The sequence below is a fragment of the Artemia sp. Qi Xiang Cuo genome, chromosome 18, assembly GCF_049724085.1.
Source record: "Artemia sp. Qi Xiang Cuo chromosome 18, ASM4972408v1, whole genome shotgun sequence".
Taxonomy (NCBI): domain Eukaryota; kingdom Metazoa; phylum Arthropoda; class Branchiopoda; order Anostraca; family Artemiidae; genus Artemia; species Artemia sp. Qi Xiang Cuo.
Genome location: NC_142811.1, coordinates 2,617,616 through 2,641,739, shown reverse-complemented (window position 1 = coordinate 2,641,739; position 24,124 = coordinate 2,617,616). Strand labels below are relative to the sequence as shown.

Sequence of the window (24,124 nt, the reverse complement as noted above, 5' to 3'; positions counted from 1 at the left end):
GTGTCCTATGCCCATGCGCAAAGAGACAGTTCTAACACCATGCGGTTGTTAGAAATAGTAGAAACATTGGATGAGAGAGAGTTCGTGATCAAGGCACTGACTAAATTAATTGGCACAGCTAATGGCGCTATTTCTCGTTTGAGAAATACAAATTATCCAATGGTGTTGTCTGCAGAGGATCGTCTCGCGATTAAAAATAAAAAAACATGTTGGGTATGTAACGGGGAGTTTGAAGAGGGGGATAAGGGGACTAAAGGGACTAGAGGGGGGAGGGGGAAAGTCAGAGACCATAATCACTTTTGACAGGAAATATCCTCTGGGGGTAGTAATTTTAGAGGGGTAGCTTATCAATCGTGTAACTTAAATGTTAGCCAGCAGTTTTTTATCCCAGTTTTTATTCACAATGCTAATTATGATTTAAAATTTATTTTACCGGCACTGGCACGTATGCACAGGGAGGGAGGGGGAGTAGACAGTCCATTGGTAAATAATTCATTTACCTATAACATTATTCCCAAATCGGCCGAGAAGCTGTTGCTTCTCGAGCTGAAATGGCAGGTAGTAAATATTGGGCATACGTGTTGGAATAAAATCAGGTTTTTAGATTCCTTTAGTTTTTTTCCCCAAGGCATTGAGTCAATTGATTCAAGTGCAGAAAAGCGACAATTTTGATAGCTTTCCCTTGCTTAAACAGCACTTTCCAGACAGTGAAATGTGTGACCTATTGACCTGAAAAGGTGTATACGCATACGACTATTACTGTTCTGGCGCTCGCTTAAGCGAGGTGAAACTACCTCCAATGGAAGCTTTTTACAATGCACTCACCAGTAGTGAATGCACAACCGAGGAGTATGAGTTTGCTCAAGAAAGTGCGGGCTAAGGGGAGTTTTAAAAATCGGTGGGATTATTGTAGACTGTACTTGGCCAGTGACGTTTTAACTCTGTTGGACATAGTCTGCAAGAACACAGACCAAATCTATTCAGAGTTCGGGCTAGATATAGGTTATTATTTTTCCACGCCACATTTGGAGATGGATTTGATTTCAAAAATTAGTAAGGAGGAAATAGACATAATCACCGACGTATATCAACACCTTTTTGTAGAGCGTTCAATGAGGGGAGGTTATGTTTTTCATGAGGACCACGTCTTGTCAACCGATTAGAGCGGACAAAACAGCAACACCGGTGCAAAGTCAAATTCAGTGTTCTTGGACATGAACTCATTGTACCCCTTGGCAATGTCTCACTACTCTTTGCCGTGTGGTAACTATCAATGGCTTGAGAATCCTTGTGAGTTCCCCGACATTACCACCGTCGAGAAAAATGGGCCACAAGGATGGTTCTTTGAAATTGACGGGCACATTCTACTGGCACTTCACGACTCAGTCAGAGATTTTGTTTTTCCCTGTATCAATCGACCCGTGAGCAGGGACTCACTGAGCCCCTACAATCGATCACTGGTTGAGGAGATGGGGATGCACTAGCCCCCCTCCAGGCAAAAACTGATTGCTGATTTGGACCCTAAGGAGAATATCGTTGTTCACCATGTGCTTTTGCACTGGATGGTGAACAATGGTTTCAAGATCACCAAAATACATAGGGTCCTGCAGTTCAATCAGAAAGCATATTTGAAGACGTTTATCGACACTTTTGTTGATATACGCTCTAGGGCAAACTCCAAAGTAGAGAAGGAAATGTACAAACTCATTCTAAATTCAGCGTTTGGCAAAATGTGTGAAAGCGTACGTAACAGATCTCACTCCAACGTCGTGACTGACCCTCTAAAGTGTGCACGAATTTTTGACGACCCCAATTTTACATCGTTCACCAGCACAGAGGCTGGCATGATTCTTCTACAAAGGAAAAAGAGAAATGTGGTACTGAACAAGAATATAGCAGGAGGTAGTTCAGTACTAGAAATTTCCAAAAAGCTCACGTTGTCGTTTTTTTACAATGTGTGCAAGGTGCAATGGCCATGGGAGGGGGAGGTTCAAGTTTACTATGGGGATACAGATTCTCTGCTGCTAAAGGTAAAAACCGAGGATTTATTGGGTGATCTAGAAAATGGGGAACATATCAGCTCGCGGATGGATTTCACCAACTGGAATCCATCTCTCTACCCCGAGCTGGTGAAACATCGAGCCCACAACCAACTACTAATGTTAAAATCAGAGACGGGTAGTGATTTGATATCCAGGGGGGTGTTCCCAGGTCCTAAAGTTTATTGCGTGGAAACTCATGGTAGGGATGCAAAGCAGGCGTGTAAAGGGGTGCCTACACATTTTGTAAAGAGCGATTTCAACATGAGCGTGTACAGAGACTGTGTAGAGAGTAGCCTAGTGCAGAGAGCACAAGTGCTTGCAATTCGCTCTCTACAGTATAGAAATTATACTGTAAGAGTGGAAAAAAATGTAATGTCGTGTATATCCGACAAAGTCTTTGTGCTCGAGAATGGTGTAAGTGTACTGCCACATAGCCACTACCGTATTTCAGACCGAGTTGAATGCATAGACTATCGCAATCAACTTGGTCTGGATAAATTAACCTAACCAACTAACCTAATCTAACCAACCAACCCAACCACCACCAACCCTTCATAAATTAACTAACCCAATCTCACCTTAATCTCCTTAACCACTGACCTAACCTAACCAGCAGCAGCAGTGACGACAACTATTGTATACAGTTTTTTCCACCACGGCCCCTGGGGGGTGGGGGCCCTTTCCACGGCAGGCCCCGGGGGGGGGGGGTCCCGCCCACGGCCGGCCTTCGGCCCCGCGGTCCCGGAGGGGGGGGACCCCACTTTTAAATTCATAATGTTCAACTGTGCTATCAATTTTTTTTCAAGTGTTTTTTTATTGTTTTCAAGTGTTTTTTGTTGTTTTCAAGTGTTGTTGTACAGAAAAGTGTGCTACTGTGCTACTGTACATAAAGTGTTCTTGCTGGACAAAAAAGTGTTTTTTAAGACAATAAGTGTTGTTTTTCTTGCTCTTGCTGTTCATGTTCATGTATAAAAGTGTTTTTTTTATTTATGTTGTACATAAAGTGTCATTTTTATCATTGTTCATGTTGAACAAATAGAGTTTTCATGTTGCAAATAAATGACCATGAAATAATGTTGTTCTTGTTGAACAAGTGTTATTCTTATGTTGTTCATGATGAGCAGATATAGTTTTCATGTTGAATAAACGACCATGAAATATTGTTTTTTTGTTGTTCTTGTTAAAGTACTAGATAGATCTATGGGAAAATTATTACTACTACTTATTCACTGAACACGTATGATTTACAGTTAGTTGTAGTCCAACTGTTGTCAGCAGCAGCAGCATGTATCAATTTAAAACGCCCTTCAGATCGTTTCTGTGTGGTCCATCAATGTCGGGGAAAACAACACTTTTACCTAAAATAATTCAAAATTGTCAGAAAATGTTTTTGGAAAAACCAAAGAAAATCTATTATTGCTATAGTATTTGGCAGGAGTCCTATGATCAAATAAAAGCTATTGCCACAACCATATCAATACAATTCATACGGGGACTTGATGTTTTCAATAGTATTGAACCGAATTCGTGGCTGATTATTGATGATTTGGCTGAATCCATTGAACAGTTCTCACCGGAAATGTTACAACTGTTCACTGTTCGCTCCCACCATGAAAACATTTCTATAAACCTAGTTCTACACAATGTGTTTCATCATAACAAATGTATACAAAACCTTGCTTTGAATTGCACCATCTATGTTATATATCGAGTTGTTTATGATTCGAGCTCGCTCATAACCCTGACTAAACATTTATACCCCGGCACCCCTAAATTTCTGCTGTCAGCGTACACTCAGTCGACTAACAAGCCCTACTGTTACATTTTTCTAGATCTCAATCAGAGCACACTCGAGGATATACTTGTAGTCATCAACATTTTCGACAATGAAATTACAGTATATCTTCCGATGAACAGTAGAAAAGACTATAAGTTGCCATTATGAGACTGAAGAAACTACACGAACAACGGCATTTATTTTCCGTTTTAAGCACTTTAGCTTAGGAAGGCCATACTCAAACATGGTGTTGACAATGATTTCATTAATCTAATATCTGAACTTTGTTTAAATTTAACCTAGGGTAATGTTCAACTGCCAGATGTGTTAGACAACAGACAAAGCAACATCGTTCCACTGTACGCGCCTTGGCTTGTAAAAACAAGGGAAAAATTTTTAAAAGAAAATGTCTCCTTCAAGCGTGCGGTAGCTTTTTCACACTTTTACTGCCAATAATTGCAGGACTTGTAAACAGTTTTCTCTAGAGAATGGCTAAATCCTATAAATTGACACCTTTTGAACTTGTCCTCTCGCCCGTCGAACATTTTGAAGACAATCTAAGCAAACTCATTAATGATGAGAATATTGCCGATGACAAAAAACTGCTTTTACTTCAAGATGCATTGCGACGTGTGGACAAACATAGACCTTATCGTGAGAGACCCGCCACTGTCGCCGTTACCGATCCCTCCAAACAGAAAATATCTCAAGATTTTGCAGCAGCAGTGCAATCAAAGGAGAGAGAATTGAATTCGATTGTATTGAAAATTGGGAACCTATTACCGCTGACCTATCGAGAACAGAACAAAAGAGCATTATCATATCTCATGTTGGAAACTGATGACGATGAAGCTCAAGTCGACAGCACAGGGAAACGAATTATAATTCAGGGAAAAAGTTATAATCTAGTTGATTTAATTTGTGATATGGTGACGAATAAAATAGGACTTTTATCATTTGACAATAATCTATACACATTTCTAAATGCATCAAACTTCCCCAAAATTCGTATTGACAATAAGCAAATTATAAAATAACAAAGAGAACATAGTCCTCCTACGACACCAGCGCCAACACCACCATTTAAAAAAGAAGAAGATTCAATTTTTGAAAATACTAGCAGCAGCAGCAGCAATGATTTTACAACACCTGTGACTGCTAGTCAAAAGTAAAGAAAGATTGACTCACCCTCCAGTGTGCAAAAGGGGAGTGGACATTACACTACGTGTTTGCGTTCAAAATGGATGAAGTTCTGGAAGGTGTCTATAAAAATATTGGTGAAGCAAGAAGTTTAATTTCTCACAAAACACTTTTTAAATTTGTCACTGATAGCACATTAAAAAAGCAAAAGAGTATCTAGAGAATGAACCGAGTTACACACTGCACCGGAATCACAGGCTTCGTGGCAAACAATATCGACAAACTAAAGCCTTTTTCCCTCTGCATATAATGCAAACGGATCTTTTAACTTTAGACACAATTCAACAGCGTCACAATGCACCCTACAAATATATTCTTGTGGCAATCAGTGTCTTTAGTCGCTATGCCTATTCCATTCCAGTGCGGTCAAAGGGAGGTGATGAAGTTGCTCGGGCCATTGAAACTATTCTTGAACAGGACTGCTATAGAAAAATTCAATCGGATCGTGGCAGTGAGTTTGTTAATCCCCATGTGCAAAAGGTTCTATTGAAATATAATACAACACTTTATCATAGTCACAGCCCAATAAAGGCTGCATTGGCTGAACCCTTAATAAGAACGATTCATCTATTAATTTCAAGATATTGTACCCTGAAAAATACATCGGCTTTTTTTCATGATTTAGATAAAATCATGAAGATATACAACAATCGACCTCATCAATCTCTGTTCAACGCAAGCCCTCATGATGTTCACTGCAGTGAAAATACATTTGATGCTTTTCTAAAGCAATATTCCAATGGTGAAAAAGAAAAAAAATGTGAAGAAGAAATTCAATGTTGGTGATACTGTTCGAATTAATAGACCGACCAACATTTTTGAAAACGGGTATTATTAATGGAGGACCGAACTTTTTAAAGTGTCCAAAATCCTGGACACAGAACCCTAAACACATCAACTGCGAGTCAACAAGGATTATGATATTATCTGCAGTTTTTTATGAATATGAACTGCAAAAAGTTAGAAACACAAGTGAAATTTATCAAATTGAAAAGATATTAAAGAGTCGTACTCGTAGGGGCAAGAGACAGTTGCTTGTTCGTTGGCTAGGATACAATTCTGATTTTCATTCTTGGATCAGTGCTGAAGATATTAACAATGCCCAATGATTTCTATGTGACTTTCATGTCCAATGTTTCTGATCCTCTCTACAATGAATTGAATAGAACAAGTGATTTTTCGACGAAACTCTCCCCCACCATCAAATTCGACGACAATGGAAAGTATGAAGTGGCTCTTGTCGACTGTATTCTCAAAAATACCTACTACATCCTGAGAAAAGATCCTAAATATGAAATAAAAATTATACCCTATGATTGGCCGCCACCATCATCAGGTGATCAAGAACAAATTCAAAAAATCAATTGGAGGGATTATCCATATATTGAATTACCCTACGAGGAACTCACCTGTATGAATGATTTATGTCGTTCTATTAATAAAAGAATTTCCGCTCGTAAAAAAGGAACTTTTCATTTCAACTATTCAAAGGAGGAGGGCAAGATCTACATTAGTTCACCTATTTACAGCGAAAAGGTTATTCTCAATGATAACCTAAAGGATGTTCTTGGCTTTAAGCTCAATATACTCAACGGTAAAAGTGCTGGGAACACTAATTTCATATTTGCTGACTACCCGCCTGCATTCTCCACGGACACTTGTATATTTCTCTACGCCTCATTTGTGGAAACATCTCGGGTTGGTAATTCAAATGTTCCCCTCCTACGAGTTCTAGAACGAAAAACCAATCAAGAACATACTCACCACTACAATATAAAGCATCTTCAGTATATTCCCGTAAACACTTCCTATTTGGAACTCTGTCAGTTAACACTAAAAACTGAATTGGGTGATCCCATAGCAATTTCAAAAGGTTTGACTGTGATTACATGCCATTTTCGTCCCATCGTTCAACAACAAGATGTCTAATAAAAAAGTGGTATTCACTTGTCCTGATATTGACTGCTATGTTAATACACTTGGCCCAAGACAACAGGGCAATGGATTGGACTATTACAAGGGTCACTCGTCAGTGTGTGGCTACGGTCTTGGCAGTTGGTTTGCTAAGCTGTTTCGCTCTTCACTACCACTGGCTAGAAAATATCTTATACCGGCTGCGACAGATTTTGCATCCTCTACACTATACGATTGGGGCTCTGGCAAGGATTTAAAAAAAAGTGCTACAGAAAATCTTAGGTCCAGTGCGCGAACCCTTGGCGAGAGATTAAAACAAAATGGTAAAGGCTTAAAATGGTCGAGAAACAATGCATCACTCATCAGTCTCTACTCAGGTCGGTAACGAAAGACATCACCCCTCTTGTCAAAGAAAAGAAGGAAAAAGCCAAAAAGTACTGTAAACAGAAGAAGAAGTCCTAGGAAGAAAATTGTTTAATAGAAACTGGATTTCTTCTCTTAAGATTTCCTATCTAGTACATAAGGATTCCGCATCTTTAATCAGCTCATCATTGAATCTATTCAATGCTTAATATATGGATATGAGTGTCCAGCATGGATATTGTGAACAATTTTATCCTCTACAACCCCTCTCCGATAATATTCACTTTCAAATTTATTCCAATGAAGATTACTTTATGGACATGTCTTCAACATTTATAGATTTACAAATGAAAGTCCGGAAATCTGATAATACAATGCCAATTCAGGCCGATGGAATATCCTATTGTATATTACATAATTTATTTCGTCAAATCAGTGTCTACATCAATGGCACGCTGGCGAGCACAAGCAATAATCTCTCAAATTATACAAGCTATATGCAATTCATGCTGATGACACCCAAGTCATACAAGGAATTGAGAGGCACCTCCAATGGATATGAATATATTACTAATATTGATAGTACAGATGCACTTAAAAATGCTACAGCTAGTGAATTACATCTAGTTGGAAAAATATATCATGAAATACTTAATATACCCCATTGGCTACCACCCAATGTTAAAGTGGATATAAAACTGACGCTTGCACCATCCAATTTCATACTGAGAAAAGAACTTCTTAGCAATCCGGATGTAACTATCTCTCTCACCTTGGCAATGCTACATGTACGCAAACTACAAGTCATAACTTTTGTTACTTTGGAAGTGGAAAAACTGAGAGCCAATGGAAATAATATTAAACTACCTGTTCCTCATGCAATCACCAATCAACGTCATATTGCAGTGGGATCACGCACCTTCACCGACTCATCCTTTATAAATGGCGAAATTCCGTCAAAAATCGCTTTAGCATTTGTGAAAAGCGCTAGTGCAATAGGATCGTGGACTGAATGCCCACATAAATTCGAGATGTTTGGACTTTCATCTCTTTTGTGCAAAGTAAACGGCGTCCCACTCTACAATCTATCTTTTCATAAATCCTATAGAAAATTATATGAGTTGACCATGCAAACCCTATATCATGACTCGTTACTATTTGAAAATAGTGTAACGGAAGATTTGCTTACTAAAACACCTGGTATCATTGTAATAGATTTGTCTGGCACACAGGATATGAGTATAGTACGTGTGGGGAGTGTGTGTTTAGAGTGTACATTTGCCGATCCAGTGGCTGAGAGTCTTGCACTAAACTCACTAAATCAATATGAAACCTATTGGGAAATCCCTCCTGAAGGCAGTGTTTTACTAGACTTGGCACCATGAACACCAGTCAAATAATCAATGTATTTAATATGGACCCCTACATGTCACAGTACAAATCCTATTGTCTACCCTCGGACTTTCTTGGAAAAATTCAAAGTGCTAACAATAGCTTAATTATTATTAATAGCAGTCCGTCGACTGTGTTGACAGGTCATTGGCTGTGCATCTTTCAAACAATGAAGACGATTGAATTTTTTGATCCTCTTGGTCGACCCTATACATTTTACACACCCCACATCACCAACTATATTGAGAGCAGTGGGAAAACTATTATTCAAAATCAGAAGAGGGTGCAGGATCTAACGACTAAAAGCTGTGGCTTCCATGCACTACTATATTTTGTGTTCCGATTTCACGGCTATACTTACAAGCAGTTTCTCCACATTTATAGTGACAAAACACGTCTGAACGACTTTCTAGTGGAAAATATCCTCTCAGACCTATATAATATTGATTTCAGTGCCCTAAGAGTAAAGTGCTTAAAAAATGTTTGTGAATTTGTTTATTAATAAAATGCATATATATATATACAACAATGTCTTTAAATCTTCAATTTAGATTTCTTCTTCTTCGATGTATAGGCAACTGTCGTGAACCACTAATGTTGGTAAATCATTTGGATTCATTTTATATTGATCTTGATTGACTGCAAATTCAAGGTCACTTTTTCTACAGGGCAATGTAACTTCACTCCAGTCATATATCTTTGTATAGTCAATGATACTGTTTGCATTCATATTAAGAAATTCACGAGTTTCAATCTGTCTATTTGAAGCAATATCACATACAATGTTTTCAAATGGTGAATCACATTCGGTAACTGCTAAATAAAAATCACTTGGTTTATGGTCATAGTAGGCAGTGTCGTCACAACGATGACGTAGAAACCAAATTGTCTTGTTACCCCAACAGTTGAATCGTAGACCTGACTCTTCCTCCCAGAATAATTTAAATCCACGACGATACCAATCTCGTAGAAATAAACTAAAATCACGTTTGGGATTCTTTTCAATCATAGCGGGTTAAGTATTCTCCCACTGATCATTTTTATCATAGTGACAATTGGAAAACAGGTGTCCTCTAAGGTAAGAGTCACAAATCTCTTCAAGACATGAATTACATCCTTTAATTTGTACTGCATAGCCTCTATGTAATTTACAAGGATTACATAATTGACACTTTTCACTATAGTCATCAATAATTGTACAATTCTCACATTGAGTCCAACTGCCAAGAGTGTACATGCACAGTGGACATGCGTAGAACATTTTTTGGTTTCCAATTTCAACTCAACCACAGCTAACACGAAACTGATCATCGTTCAATAAATTCAGTAAGGGGAATGGAGAGAGGAGTAACTCTATAACGTCATCCCTTTCTAAGAAGGAGCCATCTACACTGAATCCATTGGTAATGTTTTCAAAAGTATATCCACGATATGATTCTGCTTTGTTCTAATTTATATATCAATAAATTGAGTATAAACATTTGAATCACATCTTAAAAGTTTCATACAATAGTCCAATGGGGGAGAATCAGTCCTCATTATATTGTCAAGTGTTCCCTGACGAGAAAATATCCTGCGTTTAAGAGATAACTCGAGAAAATCGTCATCCAAAATCAAATGTTTTTTCCATAAACACTAGATTTGATCTAATTCTCTCTTTCTCAAATTTATTCGTTTTTTCAATCCTTTCACTCTGACTGCTGACTCTAGACTGACCATGAATTGTTAGCCCTAACCTAACCTAACCTATCCAGAAAAGAAAAGGAACATTTTCGATTTCGAAACAATTTTATTGAATAATTACAACAACAATAATACTAAGCATGTACAATTAGCGATATAGTTTATTGTCTACGATATGTTTCACTAATGCACTTAAAGCACATTGAAGTCTATTCACATGAGCTATATCAACTTTAGCAGCGAAACATAATTGATCCTCCATTTTAAATTTGCTCAAGGATATCACATATCTTGCATATACTTCATCCCATTCCAGACAAAGCCGTGATCCTCTCGTGATTTCCACCGCAATGTTTGGTGCTCTTGTATTATTGCAATAAACTCCACTATCAACTTCTAATAGGGTAAACATTCCACACACTATCATCAACACACAAATATATATCCAAATGAGTAAAGTCAAACTGTTCCTCTCACTCCTTTGAATTCTATTCACAGACTAATAAAACTATAGCAAAAATCCTTTCCTCATATTCTCTGCGATCGTCTCCCGCCAATATGTAACCAGCCCTCTGATTGGTCTAGAAGGAGATGTAATCGAGTCTCTGATTGGTTAAGAAGGAAACACGTGATCCTGTTTCCTATTCCTGGATCTTAACATTCGCCCCTACCGTGCACTTGGCCAAACAACAACAACAAATAAATCGACCTTGGAAATTTAGTTCCCAATCGATTACGCAATCATTTTCCCTGGGGATTCCATGCCCATATATGGTGCCCCGTCAGGACTGACAGCACAGGTGTTCTCCCTAGGGACTCTATGCCCATATATGGACTCCCGTCACAGGTACTAGGGTCCTTTCTACTGGAATAATGAGATCTTGATTAAGTGGCAAGTTCTTGTGATGTCAAGTTCTTATGATGTGATGGCTTGTGATGTCTTAACTTGGTTCTATCCCAGTTGCTGGAAGGCTGGGTGACATTCTTGATACAGGTTCTTGTAATAAAAATCCGGAAACTAAAACGTCGACAGTGGTGGATCCAGGAAGGAGGGGGAGGGGCCTCCCTAGCGTAGTCTAAAGTAGTGTAATCTACTTAATTAACCAAAGTTTGCATTAATTAAACTTGCTCCTAACGCAAGTTTATCAGATCAACCTATTTCGCCCCCCCCCCTAATTTTTTTTATCGGATCAACCTATTTTGCACCCCCCCCCCCCCCTAAGAAATTCTGGATCCGCCCCTGAACGTCGACGACAGTTTACGCATTATGCACTGTCAATGGCTTAAGAAGATGTTTATTATTTACTTTTTACACATAAAATATTAAATTCAAAATGCAATTACAATACAAAACATTATATTTTAATTTTGGCTTAAGTGTTAGAATTTTCTTAAATATAAGTCAAGCATTGTTTGCAGGTCATTCTTCAAACACTCTTCGGTATACCCGTCTTCTAACTATTCCAAATGAACAGTGCAGCGCATGGCCACACATGAAGTATGTGAGGGAGGAAACAATATGTGCAGGTGCAAAAGACAGAGACTCTTGTCAGGTATGGTTCTTATTGAATAGAAAATTAGTGGGAGTCTTCTTCATGTCTTATTACCACAGAACAGCGTGGCTTCCATCCTCTGTTTCGAAAAAAGAGCCTCATCGCCACTATACTGCAGTAACTGAGGGATACGGGAGGGCACATATTATGATCCTTGATTTAAACCTTGCTTTAAACCTACACAACGACGTTGAGAGAATCAGAGGAAAAAAAGATACACAGACTGAGGGTGGGATATAGAGGGAGATACAGACGGAGAGAGAGAGAGAGAGAGAGAGAGAGAGAGAGAGAGAGAGAGAGAGAGAGAAATTTCTTTTATATATCCCTTTGCAGTCATTGGGTCTTGCTTTCTTTGGCCACTGCCATTTATCAGTAATATATTTTCTAACAAATATATTAATCGGAAGAAAAATTAATCAAGTTTGAATTACTAACTGTTATTCAAAATGACAGCTAATAATAGTGATAATCATCACTATTCTGATGATTACTTATTAATTACCAACGACTTATCAGCAATTCTTGATTACTTATTATTAACTACTTCTTCCTGAGTAATTTTTAAGTAATTTCAAGTAATTTCAAAGAGGAAATGGCCAATGACCTGGAAAACCTCGCTTATTTTCCCACTTTATAAGAAAGGTAATCCCACTACACATGGCTGGGAATGTGGATAGAAGAGAAAAAAATCTTGCAAGAAGACCAAGGTGGGTTCAGACCAGGTTATTCTACAGCTGATAGAGTTTTTGTTATTAATGCTCTTCTAGAAAAGCATTGCAAAGGTAAAGGAAAATCATGTGTGGCCCTAATTGATTTAAAAACAGCATTTGATCATGTATATCGTGTTTTATTGTTTAATGTTTTATTAAATCTAGGCCTACCAACCCCTTTTTTACAAATTCTATCATATATGTATTCATTGAATAAAAGTTTTGTGAAAGTTGTTATGAAGGGAATATCTCTGCCATTTTTCTCAAAAGAGGGCGTGCGCCAAGGAAGTACACCTTCGCCAAAATTATTTGCTATATTTATTAATGATATTGTTTCTTATTTCCAACAAAGATGGGCACCTACTCTCCGAATGGGAAATCTGAATATGTCAATGCTACTATTTGCAGACGACATTATATTACTTGCAAAGACAAATAATTATTTACAAACTCTCTTGAATCTCCTTGAAAAATATTTGCAAGAGAAGAAACTAGAGGTGAATGTAACGAAATCCCAAGTCATGATGTTTAGCAAAAAACCCTTGGAATCCGCACCACAATTTTTATTGAATGGAAAAATGCTGGAAGTGTTGGAAAAGGCCAAATACTTAGGTTTCATCCTTTGTCAAAATGGAAAATGGACCAGTCATATTACAACAATGGCACAGAAAGGAAGAAATGTATTATTTGTTATATACAGAAGCACACTAACAGCAGAAATAAGTGAACTAAGCCTCCAAAAACATATATTTAAGACTAAAATTATGCCTATCCTACATTTCGGATCAGAAATATGGGGGTATCAGCCGGCAAAGCAACTAGATACCCTTCAACTTCAATATTATAAAGGAGTTTTTGGCCTACACAATACAACACATACGTTAGTTTTAAAAGCTGATCTTGGTATATTTAACCTGAAATTGAAAAGATATACCCAACTCATCAAATTTTGGTTAAGACTTCTAAAACTTCCCCAGACTAGACTTGCCCGAGCAGCATATGAAGATCTTCTCCTTCAGTGTAACTAAACATCATGGACAGCACAAATCAAAAGGATATTAGATGAGAATGGATTTTCAAGTTCGTGGGAGAAGGGATAAGGGCCAGAAGATCATGAAAAGTTCTTCAAGGAATTTAGTGCAAGACTTGAAGACCAAGAAGTGCAATTACGGCAAGCAGCTTTGGACGAATCTCCGAGTCTTACTTTGTATAGAGAAGTAAAAGAGAATTTTGGTCAGAAGTTTTATTTCAAGCTGGGATTGCCCATTAAATATCTGAAGATTTGGATTCAGATTCGAGCAAATTGTCTTCCAATTTATGCTAAGGTTGTAAGGAAAATGAGGGAAGGTCTGGAGGCCGGGTGTAGTTGCTTGAGATGTGGGGAAAATGATTATGGGTTGGACCATTTCCTCCTCCAGTGTAAGCAACTCTCTCATTTAAGGGGATTAATTATCCAGGAGGGGGAAGATAGGCTGCTTTGTGAGTTAATGAGGTCTAGGAGTCCCCGTTATATTATGGCAGTATGAGATTTTGTATTGATGGGAAGGATGTCAAATGAAGTGTAATTTTTCTTTAGTATTTGTCTTTTTGTATATGGCTTTAATTGGCTTTTAAATACAGATTATTATTATTATTATTATCTTGTTTCTTCAGAAACAAAAACCACATACAAAACCCCTCATTTATTAATTTATGCAATCTAATTTGTACAAGTAGGTTCTTAGTGACAGATTTTACGAGAATAAGAGGAAAGTAAGGGAACAGAGAAAACACTAAAACGTCAAATAAAGATATGTAAAATGGAGGCAAATTTAAATTGCAGAGGATCTGGAAGATGCAGCCACCCCGTATAATGGTAAGATATTACATTAGTAATTGAAAAACTGAGAGGAAGAAATAAGTCTAGACCTGTCGCATTTAAAAATGTGAATGTGACCTCTATTAGTGATAGTTGATAGTGATAACATTAGTATTAGTGATAACAAGATATACGCAGGACATCAGAATGCACTAGACCGAGATAAAGCTGTAGGAAATAATGTAGAAGCAAGTAATTCTTCAACAATTTGGAAGGGAAAAAATAATTATTTTGTACAAGAGAGTAACAGGCAACAACAATAGAATTAGAAAATAATAAGGAACCAAGTGTTGATAGTGTGGTAAATAAGTTTTTGAAATATTGCGGTCGCAAAATTTGAGATAAATTACTGAAAATTATGAGCATAACTTTTGAAAAGGGAAATACTTAGTATTTAATGAAAGTCTTAATTAAAACCCTTAATATGAAAAGTGATGAGAATGAGTTTGGTATTCAGAGGCATTGCCTTTATTTCTTTTAGAAGGAAATTAATTAATATTTTTATGTTGCTTAGTCCAAGAGATGCTGAAGATAACATTTGAGGAGAAGAATAATATGGTTTTACGAATGAGAAAGGATGCGTTTACAAATGTTTATTCTTAAATTCACAATTAAGAATTTTCTGAGTGGTCACACTCCTTAGTTCTCAGTTTTAAAGATTGTGGAAAGGAAATAAATTCAACTGACAGAAAAGCTTATAAAAGTAATTAGTGCTATATACATATGAGAATTATAATGCTTCGGCTAAGGTGGGAAATGAGGTTAGTATTTGTTTTCATGTGGAATCAGGAGTTTTGGAAGGTTGTGTTCTTTTCCTGTTTCTGTTGATTATTAAATAAAAAAAACAAGTTTTTTGAACTGAAAGTATATGAAAGAGGTTGTCCCCTCCTCAAGACATTACTCTTTACACTAAATTTTAACTCTTTGTCGCAACTCTACTTTTTAAAACAATAAAAACTTTAGCGTAAGGAGCGAGGCGTTGAGGAGGGGACATCCTTTTTCATATACAGAATAATTTCTGTTCGTTTTAAGTCTTAATGTCAATCCTTACTTTCAGCTAAAAAAAAACTTGTTTTTATATATATTTAATTTCTGAATGATTTTCAACTAATGCAGGATGGAATTTGGTTCACCATACATGACAAATTAAAACTAATTTGTATATTAATTTCGGCAGATTTTCTCCGTAAATGAAGGTTGCCCCTCGTCAAAACCTTGCCCTTTGCGCTAAAGCTGTTAGCACTTTAAAAAAAGCTTCCTGTTCTGATTAAACGGCCCCGTGGTTCAGGTTTAGTAAACAGTCAAACTTTAGCGTAAAGAGTAAGGTATTGAGGACCGGACAACCCTTCATATACGGAATAATTTCTGTTCGTTTTCAAATTATGCCGGTAAATTTGGCTCACCCTCTATTAAATATACCCTTTCCTCTTATGGAAAACTCCTCCGTGAAAATTTTATCCAATATAAAGTACAACCCCCCCCCCTCCCTTTAAATTCCCCCCATCCCTCTAGACAGTTCCATGCTCGCTGAGAATCCCCCTCCCTGTAATATTACTTGTGAACGATTCAGCCTAAAAAATTATCCCTAGCAGTGTTTAATTTGAATGAGACGGTCAGTTTTCTAATCGGTTTCTCGATCACTCCAGAATTACTCCCTTAATGGGAAACTATTTCCCAGAAAGAAAAAAAAAACGCAGAAAAAAAATCTCCGGGACATTTACCCCGGAACATCTCCACATGAATAATTTGGCAAAGAGAATATAAGACAATTAAAAAGAATTTTGTACAGTAATTCTGTCAAATCCCCCAGTATAATATTTCCCCTAAAATATTCACCACCCAAAAAATTCCCTCCTCAAGGAAGGTTTTACTCATAGAAATCCCCCCCAAGTACACTCTGTAACATAACCCCCCAAAAAAGTCTGTATACTCCCCAATAACAAATACTATGCGTAAAAATGGGCAAATTTCATAACTAACAGGCCTCTTCCCACGGAATCTGGGGGGTCATATTACACCTAAAGACATAATTATTTGATCTTTATACTATACCCCAAATGGCTTTCTCAAAATTTTGATCAGATAATTTTGGGGAAAAAATGGGCGTAGGAGGAAGTCTAGTTACCCTCCAATCTTTTTGAGTATTTGGAAAATCCAACATTACTGATGGTAGATATGCGAGAGCATCATTTTCAAAGAAGCTATTGCTCAACGATAATGCAAGTATGAAACTAATAGTTGAGGAGAAGGGCCAACTTCTTGCTTATGGTTCTGGTAACACGTTGTCCATTGATAGATCTTAAATGTTTATCGATTTAGTTTGAATGACTCTAACGATCACTCTAAAGTTTGTTCAGTCGGATAAAGTCGGAGGGGGGTGAAATTTTGCACGTTTCTTAGTTGGAGCTTGGGCAACAAAATGCGATCATCGCTGTCTCTCTGCGACCGCTAGGACCGGAAATTGCTTAACATTGTGGTGGGTCGCATATATATATATATATATATATATATATATATGCACACGATAAAGTTATATTTGCGCCGAATACTGACAAGAATAAATATTTGAATTATGAGACAAGCAGTACTAGAGATTATATTGGAAATGTATGCGTGCGTTGTCATGGCAGTAAGAGATTAAATTCCTTTTGAGTATTTGAAAAATTCAACATTGCTGATGGTAGATATGCGAGAGCATCATTTTCAAAGAAGCTATTGCTCAACGATAATGCAAGTCTGAAACTAATAGTTGAGGACAAGGGCCAACTTCTTGCTTATGGTTCTGGTAACCCGTTGTCCATTGATAGATCTTAAATGTTTACCGATTTAGTTTGAATGACTCTAACGATCACTCTAAAGTGTATTCAGTGCTAATACGCTTCAAAAATGCTGAATAGCTCGAATTATTTTCAAAGCGAAGATTAAACTAGCAAAAAGTGGAATATTTTTGTCAGAATCTCTAAAAAAAGCGCCGTGAAGTTTTAAATACGACAAGAGATTGTTTCGAGGAATTTAACGTGTGGAGTGACCGCGGGCAAATTTTGACAAATTTTGGCAATGATACGAAAGATTCGATGATTTGCAGATTGTGTTTAGATATGATATTTTTTTTGTGTGTATATTTTATGATTGAATACTATATCTAAAATTATGTCTTTTTTACTGGCAAAGTAGGTAAACCCCCAGTTGAAGAGCAAATTTTTGTGCTAGAAAATAACCCGCTAGAGGTTGTAAGCATAATAAATAATTATATTATAAGAGACTTTCTTAGAGCCTAATAATGATATGCTTTTGGATTTGCAAGGTTATAAGATGGAGTGGCTGAATCGACAAAAGATGGCTAAGGCTAGTCTTGTATTGTATATACATAATAATCTATCACGTTCTCTTAGAATAGATTTATCCAGACATACCGAAGTTGTCTTTGAGTCACTGTTCGTCGATGTTAAATATGGAAGTAAGGATCGAATTGTTGGTATTATTTATCGATCTCCTAGTGGCTCTATTCCTCTATTTCTAAGCATGCTTAATGATCTACTGGACACCATCCTCAAACAGTCGACTAAGTTAATTATAATGGGAGATTTTAATATGAATGTGATGGATACAAGGTCTTCCGTATATTTGGATTTTCTTTCGTCCATGCTTGCCAAAGGTACTTTGCCTTCTGTATGTATCCCATATTGCATAACAGAGAGTACATCATATCTGATTGACAATGTTTTCTGTATGGATACCTTGATCTGAAATTATGTTTTAGTGAGCGAAATTTCTAATCACTTTCCTGTTTACTCTAGATATTGTTTTGATAAAATGACTATTGAGAGGACTAGAGTCTGGTAAGAGGTCTTTTAGATTTTGTGAAGTAGAATTGACGCTTCTTAGGTCAAGATTGGCAGAAATTTCTTGAAGTACTTTTGAGAGTGCTTCCGATTTTTGTAATTTATTTGATACTTTTTATGAGTCTATTAAAGAAGCTGTTCTTGATGTTTGTTCTCTTTCACTTTCTAATCGTAAGTCTAAGAAGGCCTTTCCTCTAAAGCCTTTGATGACTCCTAGTCTCCTTAGGAGTTATTGGAGAAAAAATAATCTCTGGAGAGCCTTTAAGTCTGCTAGCCCCTCAATGAAAGCTATTTGCTTTCCGTGATTCAAAATTTACAGAAATGTTTACCATTCTTTGTGTCAAAAGGCCAAGTCAAAGTATCAATTTAATTGTTTCTCAGATTGCGGTAAAGACATTCGAAAAACTTGGCAGGTTATAAATTCTGTCCTTAGGCCATCTTTCCAGTCTCCATCAGTCCTTTTTTTTGGATCTCGATAGCAAAATTATCGAGGGTGAGCTAAATGTTCAGGCTGCATTTACATGATATTTTGCGAATATTGGTAAAAGGACTGCTTGGGCTGTTACTTCTTCTCCTTCAAGATCCAGCTTCAGGTCTTATCTTGGGCCACCTTGTATTAATAAATCAATGTTTTTGGACCCAGCAACGGAGATAGAAATTACTAAAATTGTTATAGGAGTGACAAATTATTCGTCGTCTAGCCCTGATAATATTCCAACTAAAGTAATTAATTTCATACTTCCTTCCATTATTTCTTCCTTAACGAAACTTATTAACCTCTCCTTTCAGCATGGTATTTTCCCGAGTAGTCTCAAGCGTGCTCGAGTTATTATTTTATACGAGGGGTGAGGGAGTGGGAGACAAAATGATCCAGCCAATTATCGACCAATTTCTTTGTTGTCTGTGTTCAGCAAAATATTGGAGAAGACGAGGCTTTCTTGTTTTAATAATTTTCTTACTTCTAAAGATTTTTTTCACGATTATCAATTTCGTTTTCGAGCAAACCCTTCAACTGAGCATGGTTGTCCAGTTTTACTAAATTATCTTCACTCTGCCCTAGACTCCGTTTTAATTCCTGCTGCTTTGTTTCTGGATGTTCGTAAAACCTTCGATTCTTTAACCCACAGTGCTTTTCTATTTAAACTTTCTCATTTTGGCGTAAAAGGTAGTGCGTTTTTTGGTTCTGGTAGAATAATTTCAGTTGATCTGCTTTTTGCTCACCATCAAGTGTTGACCAGGAGGTCCCTCAAGGCTCAATTTTAGGAGCGGTGCTGTTTTAATTTATGTAAAAGACCTAATTTTCGCAGTTAGAAATTAAAATCGTCTTTATTGATGTCGTCTATGTCGTCCAACATTCTCCCGTACCCATAACCATAGTTTGCATACCTCGAATTCTCTTGCTACTTTTGCCGATGATATCACGCTTATTACTTCTGAGAGAACAGAGAATGAGGTTTGTACAAAGATAATGGACCTCTTCGAGAGAGTTTTAATTTTGTTTGATGCTAACTGTCTTGCTTTAAATGTTTCTAAAACTAATTCTTTAGTTTTTCTCCTATATATCAGGCTTGTCCTCAATTATCTGAAATTCATATATCCAAAGGCTTTATTAGTAGACCAAAGGACGGCCATGTCCATTTCCTAGGTACATCCTAGATAAAAATTTATATTTGAAACACCATATTATTTTAATTAAAATAAAGGTATGCAGAAATCTTGGTATTCTAAGAAAACTCACACTTATTTTCCTGGACCAATTCTAAGAATCCTATTTCATAGCTTATTTCATTCTTATGTTTCTTACTGTCCAGTCATATAGATGTCTACTTTCCTTTCTTTTCTCAAACCGCTTTCGAATACTTACGATAAAGCTATAAATCTTATCCTGGATGGAAACCGTACGGCAACTAAACCGTTACATGATATTAAAAAACTTTATATTCTTTCCTGTGCGTCTTTGCTTTTCTTCAGCTCCATGGTAATATTCCTAGTCCCTTAAATTTACGTCTTCTTTGTATCTGATCAGTCAAATTATCAGCTCAGTAGTTCTCTAAATATCCAAATTCCACATACACCAACAATAAGGTCCGATTTAGGTTCTTTTGTTACGCGTCATTTGACATGAAGCACCCTTCCCGATTTGGCTCGAGAATGCCACTCGTTTGGCACCTTCAAAAGCCTCGTAATTTTTTTTGTTTTCATGTGATTCAGTTTTCCTTGACGTATATAGTGCTATCCATTTTTTTATTATTATTATATTTATAGATGTTGTGATTCATTGCAGTTTGATAAAGCTTATTTAATGAACATTCCTTGTTTTTTTGTTTTTTTTTCTGCATTTTATGATGCAAATGCTTTACATGTTAAGAGTTTAAATGTTTACGTTTATATGTTTAAATGTTAATGTTTTGTTTATATGTTTAAATGTAAAGAGTTTAAATGTTTAATGTTTTTGTGATCTTTTCATAATCTCCCTCCTACAGGCCAAGAAACCTTTCTGGAGATTTATAGATTGTTGTGTAATTATCTTACTGGTATATGGGAAAAAATCAATATATTTTTCTATCAATCTATCTATTGCCATCTTTCTGATATTAGCATTCAAATGAAAGCAAAGGGGAAAAGAAAGGGACCTGCTGTAATAATTTCATAATGCATATCATGTCTAAATATATTTTATGCATTACTTTCTAAAAATATTTCTTTGTTTAATTCTGTCTTTGTGTGCTACAAATATTTCTATCTAAGTGTGTTTGTATGTGTGTGACTCAATATGTTTGTATGTGTTTTTTTCGCTCTCGCTCTGTGCCTGTGTGTCTGAGCGGGTGTTTGCTTGTCTCTGTGTTTTTTTTGTGTGTTTGTGTGTGACTATGCGGGTTTGTATGTCTTTTTTTGTCTCTCTCTCTCTGCGTGTCTTTGTGTCTGAATGGTTGTTTACATGTCTCTCTCTCTCCCTCTCTCTGTGCCTGTGGGTCTGAACGAGATGTTTACTTGTCTCGGTGTCTGTCTTTGTGTGTGTGATTCTGTATGTTTGTATGTGTTTTTTTTTTCTCTCTCTCTCTCCCTCTCTGTCTCTCCCTCTCTGCCGGTGTGTCAGGGCGGGTATTTGCTTGTCTCAGTTTCTGTCTTTGTGTATTTCCGAGTCGATTCTGTATGCCTGTGTGTCTGAGTGGTTGTTTGCTTGCCTCTCTCTCTCTCTCTCTCTCTCTCTCTGTACCTGTTTGTCTGAGTGGATATTTGTTTGTCTCTGTGTCTGACACTGTGTGTTTGTATGTGTGTTTTTTCCTCTCTCTCTCCCTCTCTCTCTCTCTCCCTTCGTACCTGTGTGTCTGAGCCACTGTTTGTCTGTCTCTCTCTGTGCCTGTGTCTATGAGTGGTTGCTTGCTTCTCTCTCTCTCTCTCTCTTTCTCTGTCTCTCACTCTCTCTGTGCCTGTGTGTCTGAGCGGTTATTTGCATCTCTCTCTCTCTCTCTCTCTCTGTACCTGTGTGTCTGAGTGGGTATTTGTTTGTCTCTGTGTCTGTGTTTGTAAGTCTGACTCTGTGTGTTTGTATGTGTTTTGTTTGTCTCTCTCGCTCTTCATACCTGTGTGTCTAAGCGGCTTTTTGCCCCTCTCTCTCTCTCTTTCTCTCTCTCTCTCTCTGTGTCCGTGTGTCGTGGTGGGTGTTTCCTTGTTTACATGTCTGTATTTGTGTGTTTGTGTGTCTGAGTCTATGTTTGTATGTGTTGTTTTTGTCTCTCTCTCTCTTCGTACCTGTGTCTGAGCGGTCTCTCTCTCTCTCTCTCTTTCTTTCTCTCTCTCTCTCTCTCTCTCTCTCTCTCTGTGCCTGTGTGTCTTGGTGGGTGTTTGCTTGTTTATGTGTCTGTATTTGTGTGTATGTTTGTCTGAGTCTATGTTTGTATGTGTTGTTTTTGCCTCTCTCTCTCTGTGCCTGTGTGTCTGAGCGGATGTTTGCTCGTCTCTCTCTCTCTCTCGGTATCTGTGTGTCTCAGCGAGAATTTGCATGTGTCTGTGTCTGTACGTGAGTTTGTGTGTCTGATTCCGTGTGTTTGTATGTTGTTTCTTTCTCTCTCTCTCTCTCTCTCTCTTTGCCCGTGAGTTCGAGTAGCTGTTTGCTTTTCACTCTGTATCTCTCTCTCTCTCTCTGTGTCCGTGAGTTCGAGTGGCTGTTTGGTTGTCACTGTGTATCTCTCTCTCGCTCTCTCTCTCTCTCTGTCTCTCTCTCTCTCTATCTCTATCTCTATATCTCTCTATCTCTCTCTCTCTATCTATCTATCTCTGTGTCTGTATGTATGAGTAGGTGTTTACTGGTTTCTCTTTTTCTGTGTGTCTGCCCGGGTGTTTGCTTGTCTTTGTGTCTGTCTTTGTCTGTGTGTGTCTGACTTTGTGAATTTGAATGTGTTTTTGTCTCTCTCTCTCTCTCTCTCTCTCTCTCTCTCTCTCTCTCTCTCTCTCTCTCTCTCTCTCTCTCTCTCTGTGCCTGTGTGTCTGAGTGGCTGTTTGCCTGTCTCTCTCTTTCTATGCATCTGTGTCTGAGCGTTTGTACGCTTGTGTGTCTCTGTTTTTGTGTGTCAGACCTTATGGATTGTTATGTGCTTTTTTATCTCTCTCTCTCTCTCTCTCTCTCTCTCTCTCTCTCTCTCTCTCTCTCTCTCTCTACGCGACTGTGTGCTTGTCTCTCTCTCTCTCTCTTCCTCTCTCTCTATCTATCTAACTCTGTCTCTCTATCTCTTGCTCTCTCTCTCTCTGTGCCTGTCTGTCTGACCGGGTGTTTGCCTGTCTCTGTGTCTGTCTTTGTGTGTCTGACTCTGTGTGTTTGTATATGTATTTTTTTCTCTGTCAATTGTTTTTCTCTCTCTGTGCCTGTTTGTCTGATCGAGTGTTTGTTTGGCTCTTTGTCTGTCTTTGTCTGGGTATGCCGGACCCTGCGTGTTTGTATGTGTTTTATCCCTCTCTCTGTTCATCTGCGTCTGAGCGGATGGTTGCCTGCCTCTATCTCTGTGCCTTTTTGTCTGAGCGGGTGTTTGCTTTTCTGTGTCTGTCTTTGTGTGTCAGACTCTATGTTTTTGTATTTGTTTTTGTCTCTCTCTCTATGTGTGTCTGAGCGACTGTTTGCTTGTCTCTCTCTCTGTACCTGTGTGTTTGACCGGGTCTTTGCTTGTCTCTGTGTTTGTCTTTGTCTGTCTGACTCTCTGTGTTTTTGTATGTATTCTTACTCTCTCTCTCTCTCTATCTCTCTCTGCCTCTGTGTCTGAGCGGTAGTTTTCTTGTTTCTCTCTCTTTGTGCCTGTGTGTCTGACCTGGTCTTTGCTTGTCTCTGATTCTTTCTTTGTCTGTATGTGTCTGACATTGCGTATTTGCATGTGTTTTTGTCTCTCTCCCTGTGCCTGTGTGTCTGAGCAGAAGTTTGTTTTTCTCTCTCTCTTTGCCTCTGTGTCTGAGTGGGTGTTTCCTGGTATGTGTCTGTCTGTGTCTGTGTGTCACGCTCTTCGTGTTTTTATGTGTTTTTGTCTCTCTCTATATGTGTTTGCGTGTTTGAGTAATTGTTTGCTTGTTTCTCTCTCTGGGCCTGTGTTTCTGACCGGGTGTTTGCATGTCTCTGTGCCTGTCTTTGTGTGTTTGTGTGTGACTCTGCGTGTTTGTATGTGCTTTTGTCTCACTCTCTCTCTCTCTCTCTATCCCTCTCTCTCTCTATCTCTCTCTCTCTCTCTCTCTCTCACTCTCTCTCTCTCTCTCTGTGACCGTCTGTCTGAGCGGGATGTTTGCTTGTCTCTATCTCTGTGTTTGAGT

The 24,124-nt window shown here is 37.8% G+C and overlaps 1 protein-coding gene across 1 annotated transcript in view; it reads left to right on the top strand.

Annotated features, from left to right (window-relative positions):
* LOC148941115 (trypsin-1-like) overlaps window positions 1-24,124 on the top strand; it is a 433,373-nt gene that overhangs the window by 153,836 nt on the left and 255,413 nt on the right. The window contains exon 6 of the mRNA XM_089104303.1: window positions 11,791-11,924. Within this exon, the coding sequence (XP_088960429.1) occupies window positions 11,791-11,924 (134 nt within the window). The remainder of the gene's footprint in view (window positions 1-11,790; window positions 11,925-24,124) is intronic.